Source organism: Schistocerca americana, chromosome X (assembly GCF_021461395.2).
Source record: "Schistocerca americana isolate TAMUIC-IGC-003095 chromosome X, iqSchAmer2.1, whole genome shotgun sequence".
Classification (NCBI taxonomy): Eukaryota; Metazoa; Arthropoda; class Insecta; order Orthoptera; family Acrididae; genus Schistocerca; species Schistocerca americana.
Window position 1 is genome coordinate 903,239,309 of NC_060130.1, and position 14,685 is coordinate 903,253,993.

At 44.9% G+C, this 14,685-nt stretch overlaps 1 protein-coding gene across 2 annotated transcripts in view; it reads right to left on the reverse strand.

The window, feature by feature from the left end:
* LOC124555782 overlaps positions 1 to 14,685 on the reverse strand; it is a 366,970-nt gene that overhangs the window by 302,037 nt on the left and 50,248 nt on the right. For both annotated transcript variants that reach the window (XM_047129836.1, XM_047129835.1), the window contains exon 2: positions 6,395 to 6,598. In XM_047129836.1, coding sequence (XP_046985792.1) covers positions 6,395 to 6,598 — 204 coding nt within the window. The remainder of the gene's footprint in view (positions 1 to 6,394; positions 6,599 to 14,685) is intronic.

The window sequence follows — 14,685 nt, forward strand, 5'->3', positions numbered from 1 at the left end:
GAATGATTTCTGTTGAGATCTTAATTGTATGTATATGCATTTTCCATCATTTAAATTCGTACAACTAATCATAATAGTAACAATCTTTGTTGCTTTTCAGGTAACCTGCGAAGGATTTTGAAATGGTCTTAATATCGAGCAGCCTGTCACTGTCTCAGAAACCTGTCATAAAGGGGCAGGTGAACAGACGAAAGGTTTTTCTCGGAAAACACTGAGATGCAATTCACAATGGAATTTTAAGCAGAAGACAAAAATACACCACTGGTCATTAAAACTGCTACACCAAGAAGTAATACAGATGATAAACGGGTATTCATGGGACAAATATACTATACTAGAACTGACATGTGATTACATTTTCACGCAATTTGGCTGTATAGATCCTGAGAAATCAGTACCCAGAACAACCACCTCTGGCCGTAATAAAGGCCTTCATACGCCTGGGCATTGAGTCAAACAGAACTTGGATGGCGTGTACAGGTACAACTGCCCATGCAGCTTCAACACGATACCACAGTTCATCAACAGTAGTGACTGGCATATTGTGACGAGCCAGTTGCTTGGCCACCATTGATCAGGACGATTTCAATTGGTAAGAGATCTGGAGAATGTGATGGCCAGGCAGCAGTCGAATATTTTCTGTATCCAGAAAGGCCCGTACAGGACCTGCGACATGCGGTCGTGCATTATCTTGCTGAAATGTAGGGTTTCGCAGGAACGAACGAAGGGTAGAGCCACGGGTCGTAACACATCTCAAATGTAACGTCCACTGTTCAAAATGCTGCCAATGCGAACAAGAGGTGACCGAGACGTGTAACCAATGGCACCCCATACCATCACGCCGGGTGATACGCCAGTATGGCGATGACGAACACACGCTTCCAATGTGCATTCACCGCGATGACGCCTCACACGGATGCGACCATCATGATGCTTTAAACAGAACCTGGATTCATCCGAAAAAATGACGTTTTGCCATTCGTGCATCCAGGTTCGTCATTGAGTACACCACCGCAGGCACTCCTATCTGTGATGCAGCGTCAAGGGTAACCGCAGCCATGGTCTCCGAGCTGATAGTCCATGCTGCTACAAACGTCGTCGAACTGTTCGTGCAGATGGTTGTTGTCTTGCAAACGTCCCCATCTGTTGACTCAGGGATCGATACATGGCTGCACGATCCGTTTTAGCCATGCGGATAAGATGCCTGTCATCTCGACTGATAGTGATACGAGGCTGTTGGGATCCAACACGGCGTCCCGCATTAACCTTCTGCAACCACCGATTCCGTATTCTGCTAACAGTCATTGGATCTCGACCAACGCGAGCAGCAGTGTCGCGATACGATAAACCGCAATCGCGATAGGCTACAATCCGACTTTTATCAAAGTTGGAAACGTGATGGCACGCACTTCTCCTCCTCACACGAGGCATCACAGCAACGTTTAACCAGGCAATGCCGGTCAACTACTGTTTGTGTATGAGAAATCGGTTAGAAACTTTCCTCATGTCAGCACGTTGTAGGTGGCGCCACCGGCGCCAACCTTGTGTGAATGATCTGAAAAGCTAATCATTTGCATATCACAGCATCTTCTTCCTGTCGGTTAAATTTCGCGCCTGTAGCACGTCATCTTCGTGGTGTAGCAATTTTTATGGCCAATAGTGTATGTGTATTTCTGGAAAAACTGTGCATAAAAAGGATGAAATACCTAATCGCCACTGTCCTCATAAATGTTCTGAGAAAGTAGGCGTAAGCAATGTTTCGCAAACGGGCAAAACGTTCTGGGAAATTGGTGACTCTGATGATCAGAATACATCTAGCTGTCAACGAAAGGAATGTATGCAGGTGGAAGGTGACTTCTGAACACCCATAATCCTTATTCATCAGCGAGACCATATTCATGACATCTGGCACAAAGTAAGATTTATGCCAAACCAAGTCCATATTCTTCCCTTTAAATGCGACGGACCCAGACTCACTGAAAAGAAGAAAGTTGCTCACGTTCTTTCCATCTTAGATTACATCCCTCCTGTTCATCATGGATTTTTCTCGTCACTGAAACTAGCATGTCTGGACACTGGACACATCCGTGATTAGAGTGATGAGTAACTAAGTACTTTCAAACAATGAGCTGTGCAGTTAAGCCTTCTAGTAATTTTGTGTAAATGTTCTTATATGATTATCTATATTTTGTTTCGTTGTCAGCCTATGTGATTTGGGTAACATAGTAGTATCTCCACCACAGTAATGCCCTTGTTTTAGTATATTTCATGTTCTGTCTCTTGTTCTTTTTATGTCTGTATAAGTTAATTAGTTAGTTGCATGTTCCATAGATCATCTGAACGACTCTGTTATGGAAATGATGTGGGACGAGTCGGTTTACAGGATATGTGTACGTGATAAGTGTTACCAGAAACGAACACATCATTATTTATAGCCCTATTCATGCAACTACACAGTTTTTACGTCAGAGGAATAGAAGGAGTTGTCCAGGAGAAATGATTTTGAATTAGATTTGCAACTATCTTCGCTATGTGTCAGACGTTTTATGACATTGGGCAAATGATCAAAACATTTTGTTGCAGCATATTGAACTCCTTTCTGAGCCACTGACAGTTTTAACAATGGGTGATAGAGGTCATTTTCCCTCTAGTGTTGTAGGCGTGGATATCACTGTTCTTCTCATATTGTGATGGATTATTTATGACGAATTTCGTTAGCGAACATACTGCATGTATTGCTACGGCGCAGTTCAGATGCCTGGCTCTAAGAGGTACATACACTCCTGGAAATTGAAATAAGAACACCGTGAATTCATTGTCCCAGGAAGGGGAAACTTTATTGACACATTCCTGGGATCAGATACATCACATGATCACACTGACAGAACCACAGGCACATAGACACAGGCAACAGAGCATGCACAATGTCGGCACTAGTACAGTGTATATCCACCTTTCGCAGCAATGCAGGCTGCTATTCTCCCATGGAGACGATCGTAGAGATGCTGGATGTAGTCCTGTGGAACGGCTTGCCATGCCATTTCCACCTGGCGCCTCAGTTGGACCAGCGTTCGTGCTGGACGTGCAGACCGCGTGAGACGACGCTTCATCCAGTCCCAAACATCCTCAATGGGGGACAGATCCGGAGATCTTGCTGGCCAGGGTAGTTGACTTACACCTTCTAGAGCACGTTGGGTGGCACGGGATACATGCGGACGTGCGTTGTCCTGTTGGAACAGCAAGTTCCCTTGCCGGTCTAGGAATGGTAGAACGATGGGTTCGATGACGGTTTGGATGTACCGTGCACTATTCAGTGTCCCCTCGACGATCACCAGTGGTGTACGGCCAGTGTAGGAGATCGCTCCCCACACCATGATGCCGGGTGTTGGCCCTGTGTGCCTCGGTCGTATGCAGTCCTGATTGTGGCGCTCACCTGCACTGCGCCAAACACGTATACGACCATCTTTGGCACCAAGGCAGAAGCGACTCTCATCGCTGAAGACGACACGTCTCCATTCGTCCCTCCATTCACGCCTGTCGCGACACCACTGGAGGCGGGCTGCACGATGTTGGGACGTGAGCGGAAGACGGCCTAACGGTGTGCGGGACCGTAGCCCAGCTTCATGGAGACGGTTGCGAATGGTCCTCGCCGATACCCCAGGAGCAACAGTGTCCCTAATTTGCTGGGAAGTGGCGGTGCGGTCCCCTACGGCACTGCGTAGGATCCTACGGTCTTGGCGTGCATCCGTGCGTCGCTGCGGTCCGGTCCCAGGTCGACGGGCACGTGCACCTTCCGCCGACCACTGGCGACAACATCGATGTACTGTGGAGACCTCACGCCCCACGTGTTGAGCAATTCGGCGGTCCGTCCACCCAGCCTCCCGCATGCCCACTATACGCCCTCGCTCAAAGTCCGTCAACTGCACATACGGTTCACGTCCACGCTGTCGCGGCATGCTACCAGTGTTAAAGACTGCGATGGAGCTCCGTATGCCACGGCAAACTGGCTGACACTGACGGCGGCGGTGCACAAATGCTGCGCAGTTAGCGCCATTCGACGGCCAACACCGCGGTTCCTGGTGTGTCCGCTGTGCCGTGCGTGTGATCATTGCTTGTGCAGCCCTCTCGCAGTGTCCGGAGCAAGTATGGTGGGTCTGACACACCGGTGTCAATGTGTTCTTTTTTCCATTTCCAGGAGTGTACATGACGTCCGTGAGTGAAAACCACATAAAATTCTTACTGCTCGCCTTTTAGTAATAATACTTTCTAAGTGATGAGTTACCCCAGGAAAAAAATTCCCGTAAGACGTTATAGAGTGGAAATATGCTAAATACGTCAGGAGGTCGATACGTTTGTTTCCAAGATAGCGATTATACGGAGAGGAAAAGTGGCAGAACTGAATTTTTTGAGAAGCTCAGTCATATGCTTCTTCCAGTTCGAGTTTCCATCAGTATGTACACCAAAAAATTGGGAGCATGCTACCCTACTTACAGACTCCTCCTCATGTGCTACATCAGATGTTGGTATGACTTATTTGTTGTATAGAACTGAATGTAATTTTTTTTTTAATTCATGAAGAGTCCATTTTCAGAGAGCCACTTAATAATTCTTTGTAAAATATCATTTACTAACCCTTTAGCTCCACCCTCTCTTATGGGATTTACACTACTGGCCATTAAAAATTGCTACAGCAGGAAGAAATGCAGATGATAAACGGGTATTCATTGGACAAATATATTATACTAGAACTGACATGTGCTTACATTTTCACGCAATTTGGGTGCATAGATCCTGAGAAATCAGTACCCAGAACAACCACCTCTGGCCGTAATAACGGCATTGATACGCCTGGGCATTGAGTCAAGCAGAGCTTGGATGGCGTGTACAGATACAGCTGCCCATGCAGCTTCAATACGATACCACAGTTCATCGAGAGTAGTGACTGGCGTATTGTGACGAGCCAGTTGCACGGCCACCATAGACCAGACGTTTTCAATTGGTGAGAGATCTGGAGAATGTGATGGCCAGGGCAGCAGTCGAACATTTTCTGTACCCAGAAAGAACTGTACAGGACCTGCAACATGCAGTCCTGCATTATCCTGCTGAAATGTAGGGTTTCGCAGGGATCGAATGAAGGGTAGAGCCACGGGTCGTAACACATCTGAAACGTAACGTCCACTGTTCAAAGTGCCGTCAATGCGAAGAAGAGGTGACCGAGACGTGTAACCAATGGCACCCCATACCATTACGCCGGGTGATACTCCAGTATGGCGATGACGAGTACACGCTTCCAATGTGCGTTCACCGCGATGACGCCACACACGTATGCGACCATAATGATGCTGTAAACAGAACCTGGATTCACCCGAAAAAATGACGTCTTACCATTCGTGCACCCAGGTTCATGGTTGACTACACCACCGCAGGCGCTCCTGTCTGTGATGCAGCGTCAAGGGTAGCCACAGCCGTGGTCTCCGAGCTGATAGTCCATGCTGATGCAAACGTCGTCGAACTGTTCGTGCAGACGTCGTCGAACTGTTAGTGCAGATGGTTGTTGTCTTGCAAACGTCCCCATGTGTTGACTCTCGGATAGTGACGTAGCTGCACGATCCGTTACAGCCATGAGGATAAGATGCCTGTCATCTCGACTGCTAGTGATACAAGGCCGTTGGGATCCAGCACGGCGTTCCGTATTACCCTCCTGAACCCACCAAATCCATATTCTGCTAACAGTCATTGGATCTCGACCAACGCGAGCAGCAATGTCGCAATACAATAAACCGCAATCGCTATAGGCTACAATCTGACCTTTATCAAAGTCGGAAACGTGATGGTATGCAGTTCCCCTCCTTACACGAGGCATCACAACAACGTTTCACCAGGCAACGCCGGTCAACTGCTGTTTGTGTATGAGAAATCGGTTGGAAACTTTCCTCATGTCAGCACGTTGTAAGTGTCGCCACCGGCACCAACCTTGTGAGAATGCTCTGAAAAGCTAATCATCTACGTATCATAGCACCTTCTTCCTGTCGGTTAAATTTCGCGTCTGTAGCACGTCATCTCTGTGGTGTAGCAATTTTAATGGCCAGTAGTGTATTATAACACTAGAATCGTCTGCAAGGCTTCCAGTTTTGCTTGTTGAATGTTAAGTGGAAGGTCATTCACATATGAATATAGATGTTAAAGGGCATTCAGAACAATATGGGTTTTAGAATAAAATTATTCCAATTTTGTGGATCAATCGCTAATTTTGATCCGCTGTACCTCCTAATTCCCATTGTGACGCTTATTATTTTGTTTCCACGATCAGCTCAGTTATATATTTGTTTCCAAAATTTCACCGACTGTTTTACCTAAAAAAGAAAAACTTAAATCGATATAAGTGGTAACTCACCCAGGCAGCAGACTCGCTGCTGGTCGTCGCAGGGGGCCAGTGACAGCCCGCCCAGCTGCTCACACTCCTCTTCCGGGTAGCAGACGCCCGTCGTGCCGTCTGGAGAATCGCACAGGACGCTGTTACTGCGCCCGACCACACTGGGCTGCTCAGGATTCCTCACGGGCTGAGGCGGGGAAAACAAGGTCTGGTACAGGAACATACCTGCAACGAAAACAGGTCTTCAGCTAAACTACTATCTACGTAAGTATTGAGTTAAAAAACGCAGCACTGTCAGACCTCAGACGGGACGGCGATAGATGTAAACGAAAGACCCAGAACAGAAATATAGACCTCTGCGAATTCATCAAAATGATGACACCGGCTTTTTGAGAACCTGGAAGCAGCTTTTACATCTACATCTACATACATACTCCGCAATCCACGATACGGTGCGTGGCGGAGGGTACCTCATACCACAACTAGCATCTTCTCTCCCTGTTCCCTCCCAAACAGAACGAGGGAAAAATTACTGCCTATATGCCTCTGTACGAGCCCTAATCTCTCTTATATTATCTTTGTGGTCTTTCCGCGAAATGTAAGTTGGCGGCAGTAAAATTGTACTGCAGTCAGCCTCAAATGCTGGTTCTCTAAATTTCCTTAGTAGCGATTCACGAAAAGAACGCCTTCTTTCCTCTAGAGACTCCAACCCGAGTTTCTGAAGCATTTCCGTAACACTCGTATGATGATCAAAGCTACCAGTAACAAGCCCGCCTCTGAATTCCTTCTATGTCCTCCGTCAATTCGACCTGATAGGGATCCCAAACGCTCGAGCAGTACTCAAGAATAGGTCGTATTAGTGTTTTATAAGCGGTCTCCTTTACAGATGAACCACATCTTCCCAAAATTCTACCAATGAAGCGAAGACGACTATCCGCCTTCCCCACAACTGCCATTACATGCTTGTCCCACTTCATATTGCTCTGCAATGTTACGCCCAAATATTTAAGTGACGTGACTGTGTCAAGCGCTACACTACTAATGGAGTATTCAAACATTACGGGATTCTTTTTCCTATTCATCTGCATTAATTTACATTTATCTCTATTTAGAGTTAGCTGCCATTCTTTACACCTATCACAAATCCTGTCCAAGTCATCTCGTATCCTCCTACAGTCACTCAACGACGACATCTTCCCGTACACCACAGCATTATCAGCAAACAGCCGCACATTGCTATCCACCCTATCCAAAAGATCATTTATGTAGATAGAAAACAACAGCGGACCTACCACACTTCCCTGGGGCACTCCAGACGATACCCTCACCTCCGATGAACACTCACCATCGAGGACATCGTACTGGGTTCTGTTACTTAAGAAGTCTTCGAGCCACTCACATACTTGGGAACCAATCCCATATGCTCGTACCTTAGTTAGAAGTCTGCAGTGGGGCACCGAGTCAAACGCTTTCCGGAAGTCAAGGAATATGGCATCCGTCTGATACCCTTCATCCATGGTTCGCAAGATACCATGTGAAAAAAGGGCGAGTTGCGTTTCGCAGGAGCGATGCTTTCTAAAGCCGTGCTGACGCGTGGACAGCAACTACTCTGTCTCGAAGAAATTCATTATATTCGAACTGAGAATATGTTCGAGAATCTTGCAACAAACCGATGTTAAGGATATTGGTCTGTAATTTTGAGGATCCGTCCTTCTACCCTTCTTATAGCTTCAACACTGGTTCTTAAATATTACACACGTCAGCAAAAATTTCGAAATTCATGCCACGGAAAACAAAAAGGAACTGACTGTGAAGCTTGCACATGCAGGATCATTCAGGTGGCCCTACTGCTGTCCTGTTATGCAACCCCCAATGTTAAATCTGGCCTTCAAAAACCACGAGCGAGATTTTCATATTCTCTCGCTCGCTACGTGCGATGTATTAGACCGACAGAGCAAATGAACAGGACTATTTTTGTAGGAAGTTTAATGAAGTTAAAATTTGTACTGGGATACGTTTTCGCTGAAGGCCTCGGTTTTCGAGTTATTCGAGAATAACGTACAAAAGTGACCTTCAAACACTCCTCCATCCATTCTCACCAGTCAGGATTTCTGATACTTTGTTCATGTCTTTCCCTCCTACTACCGTACAAAAATTTCCTACTACACGAACTATTCCCGATATTCGACCTTTTTCGGTCTCTATTTGTTGGGCTATATCGTCATCAGCATAGTTTGCTATATCGTTAACATTATTAATCTAAACGTGCCAGCGAGTGTAATGAAAGAGAAACGAATTTTGTGAACTTTATAGTAAAATTAATCATGTTGACAATTCGATCCAAACTTCACCCTTACAAGTGCAGTAGTTTCGTAGTCAGAAGGCATGACGAATGCAACCATGTAATTGTTTATTTTATGCTATTAAAATTCACAAAATTGTTAAGTAAAACTTACACAAACGTCAGTTTTACAATTTGGAAATGCTCGACTAAGCCGGTGTCGTGATAAGGCCAATCAATGAAGAACAAAAAGATCGAATGTAGGAAATAATTCGTGCAGTCAAAAATTTTTGTGCGATGGTAGAAAGTAGTGCAATGAAAAACATACTAGAAATCCTGACCGATGTGGGAGTGGGGGTGCGTTTGAAGGTTACTTTTGTAGGTTTTTCTCTAATAACTCGGAAACTACGGCTTCTAGCGAAAACGCATCCCTGTACAATATTTAGCTACACTAAATTTCCTACGTAAAAGGTCCTGTTCCTTTCCGGGGCACTGATGTGTATTTCACTCATCTTTTCGGTGGCTCGAGAATTAAAATGCGACAGTACTCTTCGGTTTTCGTTTGCGAAGGAGAGTTAAGCATTTCTTGTTTTACAGTCCTCAGTTTCGGTTCCTGCCTAGTCCATGAGGAACTGAAAATTAACTTTGCTGCCGCTGATAACCTTTACATATGATCAGAATTTCTTCGGGTTTTGCGAGAGATCATTCGACAGTATTCTGCCATGGTGGTCACTGAAGTCTTCACGCACGGATCTCTTGACCGCTAACCGTGTTTCATTGAGGGTTTCTCTGTCTATTGGATGCAGACTTTGTCTTCGCCTTTTTTGGAATAATTCGGTATTTTACAGTGAAAGGTGGCTGCACTGAGCCACAGCGCCAGAGATTGTGCCAAAGAGTTTTATTCCGCCGCCTCCACTGGCAGTTCTTGTCGAGAAGTCGTGGTGGAGAGTGCTTGTCGAGATGTGGCAGTAGTCAGTGCCTGTTGAGAAGTAGTAGTGAGTCGGTGTTGAGATGTTGTAGTAGGGAGTGCTTGTTCCATGTTTTATGCAATTGTTTAATGGGCTAGACAGCAGATGTTGTTCGAATGGAGATATTGTAATGATCAGAGTGCTTTTCGTCAATATATATGAAGGTAAAAAAAATCCCCTTTTTCCATTATTTCAATGTCTTAAATAATGCGTCATTACAGGTTCAGTCAACAAAGCATCTGGCTTGTGTTGTTGTATTAGAGCGTAATTCTGGTTTCCTTACGCAATTATAGTATTTCTATTTTTTTTAATTGCTTCAGTATAAATGGTGTTTAAAATTTCTTGTCTTATTGAAGAAGAACCGTGCCAGATGTGTACGTTGAATCATACTTCCACACACAGAACAGTTACACTTGTGCTTTGGTTTCGTACGTTTTATATTTGCTGGGGACTTAATTAATTAATTGTGTTAACGGAAATTTTCTTTCATTCTTTGTTGTTATTCTATGCAGTCAGATTTCGTACTAAAATTAGTCAGGGCCAACCGTTTACGAGACTTCGTAATCGGACAGACAACTACTAAAAAATTAAAAGTATTTGCATTGCATTCATTAATATTTAATTAAGCCCCCATGCACGTGGCGACCGCTGCTTCGGATCGTCCCTTGGAATCTTCTGATTGTAAAAATAGTAGACAGTAGTATTGTTGTAGTAATTTGTAGTTTAGTAATTGTAGTCTATATTGCATGTGTAGATTTGGTAATTGTCATTCTTCTAATGGTAATTTTTGCAGAATTTAATTTTTGTTGTCTTGTATACGGGTTTGACAATTTTGTGCAGTTAGGAAGATTTCAGTTGTTCGTTAATCGTGTTTGAGGGAAGCATGTCGTGTGAATGATATTGTTGATGATAAAGTGTCATTGTGTGTAATTTTCATATAGTGACGAGTTTTGTATATTTTGTAAATGATTACGCGATCGATGAAAAAGGCAAAAATGATGGATAGTGACAATGACGAAATTGTTAACATGGCGAACTCGCCAACACATGAGAATAGTATGATGAATAATGAAGTTGAAAACAATTTAATAAGTCGGGAAAATAGTCCGGAACCATTTCAAAACTTTTCACAATCAAAAAATTTTCAGAATACGAGATTAACGACAGAAGATATGGAGCAGTTGATGGGTGCAATATTAAATCTGGGATCACAGTTGGGATCTAAATTTAAACAGAGATGGGAACTTTGGCAACACGGTTAGACTCACAAATAGGAACAATTAAAACCGAGATAGAAGCAATGGCAACACGGTTAAGCTCACGAATAAGGACAGGTTTCAAAAACATGAATGATGAATCAAAGAAAGAAATTAGAGAAGAAAGAAATTAGAGAAGAAGTACAACCGATTTTGAATGCTCACAATAAAGGTTTAATTTCAATAGAAATTAGACAAGAGGAACAGGACAGAGAACAGGAAGAAAGAGATCGCGTGATAGTACAGAAATTTTCAGAGTTAAATGTACAACGTGCACATGATAAGGAAGAAATACTTGAAAGAATCGAGGAATCCGTACCAAATGACAAAATAAATAACCTAACGCAACAGTATGAACAGTTAACTACTAAATGTGTCAATACCGAAACCCGAGTCGCGACACTTACGGAAGACGTAAATAAACAGAAAGAACAGATAGGTGACTTATCGGAAAGAAGTGAGGAGATTTCAGATAAACTGACAAGTTTTAGTTTAAATGGGGACAGAGATTCAGATGATACAGCTCCATTGCCATTTTCAGAAACCGAAGAGTACCAGAACATAAATAAGCATGTTGAAAATCAGGGAAAATTTAATGAACGCGTTAAAAGGGAATTTGAGGCATTACGAAAGCAAGTCAAACAAATTGAAGGCGAAATCGTAGGAAAAGACAGCAAAAGAAATTTGGAATCACAGATAGCAGAGGGGTTTGAAGAAAGTAATTTGTTTCATTTACGGGATGCAACAAGAGAGCGCCAGGCGCGCGAACTTGACAATAATCGACATTGGGACTGGAACAGACGCGGTAGGTCTTTGTCGCCACGAGGCGAAAACTTTGATTATAAACACTTTTTGACTATTCGGAAATTTAAGATCTTTCGCAATTCTAAGAATGACATACATCCATGTGCATGGTTAGATCAATTTACGTACGCACTTTCACCAAATTGGCCACTAAGTCAGCCGGCCGAAGTGGCCGTGCGGTTAAAGGCGCTGCAGTCTGGAACCGCAAGACCGCTCCGGTCGCAGGTTCGAATCCTGCCTCGGGCATGGATGTTTGTGATGTCCTTAGGTTAGTTAGGTTTAACTAGTTCTAAGTTCTAGGGGACTAATGACCTCAGCAGTTGAGTCCCATAGTGCTCAGAGCCATTTGTCAGAGCCACTAAGTCACAAACTGGAAATTATGTGCGGCTATTAATGTCCTCAGGGGATTCACTACACTAAGTGAATATGTGCCGTAGCGTGCATAGGGCCCCGAGCTGTAGTGGTGCTATTTCCCTTTTAGTTTTCTGCACCGCTGCCTACTCTTTTACTATTCTTTGCATCTGTCAAAACAACTCTTCGACTATCAATCTATCTAGAGAGTAAGTAAACAATAACCGGATATGACTATTTTACCCTAAAGTGATTTGGATATTACCGTTTGGACTTACTGTATCTTCAGCAGCATTGATTCGTAGTTTAAACGAAATTTTACCTGTTTATCTTCGTGACAATATTACTTCATATGTTGACGATATTCTTATTGCTAAACATTCTTGGAGTGAGCACAACAAAATTTTGGATTCATTATTACGTATCTTTGCAAGAGTTGGCATTACTGTGAACTTGGAAAAATCTGAATTTGGTCGTTCTCAGGTGAAATTTCTCGGTCACATTATTTCTACAGAAGGTATTCTTCCTGATCCAGAGAAACTAGACGCTATTCGTAATTATGCTGTTCCTACCACAAAACGTGATGTTCGTAGTTTCCTTGGCGTCTGTAATTTACTTAGACGCTTCGTTAGATTGGATGATTTGGCCACACCTCGTTTATGTGAACTATCTGGAAAGAATTCTAATTGGTGTTGGGATGAGGAAGCTCAGTCAGAATTTGAACAACTTCGTGATGCTTTAACTACACTCCTGGAAATTGAAATAAGAACACCGTGAATTCATTGCCCCAGGAAGGGGAAACTTTATTGACACATTCCTGGGGTCAGATACATCACATGATCACACTGACAGAACCACAGGCACATAGACACAGGCAACAGAGCATGCACAATGTCGGCACTAGTACAGTGTATATCCACCTTTCGCAGCAATGCAGGCTGCTATTCTCCCATGGAGACGATCGTAGAGATGCTGGATGTAGTCCTGTGGAACGGCTTGCCATGCCATTTCCACCTGGCGCCTCAGTTGGACCAGCGTTCGTGCTGGACGTGCAGACCGCGTGAGACGACGCTTCATCCAGTCCCAAACATGCTCAATGGGGGACAGATCCGGAGATCTTGCTGGCCAGGGTAGTTGACTTACACCTTCTAGAGCACGTTGGGTGGCACGGGATACATGCGGACGTGCGTTGTCCTGTTGGAACAGCAAGTTCCCTTGCCGGTCTAGGAATGGTAGAACGATGGGTTCGATGACGGTTTGGATGTACCGTGCATTATTCAGTGTCCCCTCGACGATCACCAGTGGTGTACGGCCAGTGTAGGAGATCGCTCCCCACACCATGATGCCGGGTGTTGGCCCTGTGTGCCTCGGTCGTATGCAGTCCTGATTGTGGCGCTCACCTGCACGGCGCCAAACACGCATACGACCATCATTGGCACCAAGGCAGAAGCGACTCTCATCGCTGAAGACGACACGTCTCCATTCGTCCCTCCATTCACGCCTGTCGCGACACCACTGGAGGCGGGCTGCACGATGTTGGGGCGTGAGCGGAAGACGGCCTAACGGTGTGCGGGACCGTAGCCCAGCTTCATGGAGACGGTTGCGAATGGTCCTCGCCGATACCCCAGGAGCAACAGTGTCCCTAATTTGCTGGGAAGTGGCGGTGCGGTCCCCTACGGCACTGCGTAGGATCCTACGGTCTTGGCGTGCATCCGTGCGTCGCTGCGGTCCGGTCCCAGGTCGACGGGCACGTGCACCTTCCGCCGACCACTGGCGACAACATCGATGTACTGTGGAGACCTCACGCCCCACGTGTTGAGCAATTCGGCGGTACGTCCACCCGGCCTCCCGCATGCCCACTATACACCCTCGCTCAAAGTCCGTCAGCTGCACATACGGTTCACGTCCACGCTGTCGCGGCATGCTACCAGTGTTAAAGACTGCGATGGAGCTCCGTATGCCACGGCAAACTGGCTGACACTGACGGTGGCGGTGCACAAATGCTGCGCAGCTAGCGCCATTCGACGGCCAACACCGCGGTTCCTGGTGTGTCCGCTGTGCCGTGCGTGTGATCATTGCTTGTACAGCCCTCTCGCAGTGTCCGGAGCAAGTATGGTGGGTCTGACACACCGGTGTGAATGTGTTCTTTTTTCCATTTCCAGGAGTGTATTTCTCACAGAGCACCGTTGTTTCCTATCATTCCAGCGAAATTAAAGGACATGGCTGCAGTCGATTTGTTCGGTCCAGTGGTTCGTTCTACTTATGGTTTTGCGTACATTTTGGTAGCAGTGGAATTGACATCAAAATATGTGTGTTTTACACCTTTACGCAAAGCAACAGCTCGTTCAGTATCTAATGCTTTCATCAAACATTTTCTTAAAGAAGTGGGTCATGTTGATAAGGTTATATCAGATAATGGATCACAGTTTCGTTCTAAAATTTGGCTTCGTACTCTACGGCGTCGTAAAATTAAACCAATTTTCATTTTACTTTTTCACCCTCAATCTAACGCTTCAGAGAGATGGATGAAGGAAATCAATAAATTGTGTCGTCTTTATTGTCATCAGAATCACAGAACTTGGGATCAGTATCTTCATATTTTTCAAAACATTCTGAATGAACTTCCTAATGACTCAACTTCTTTAGCGCCTA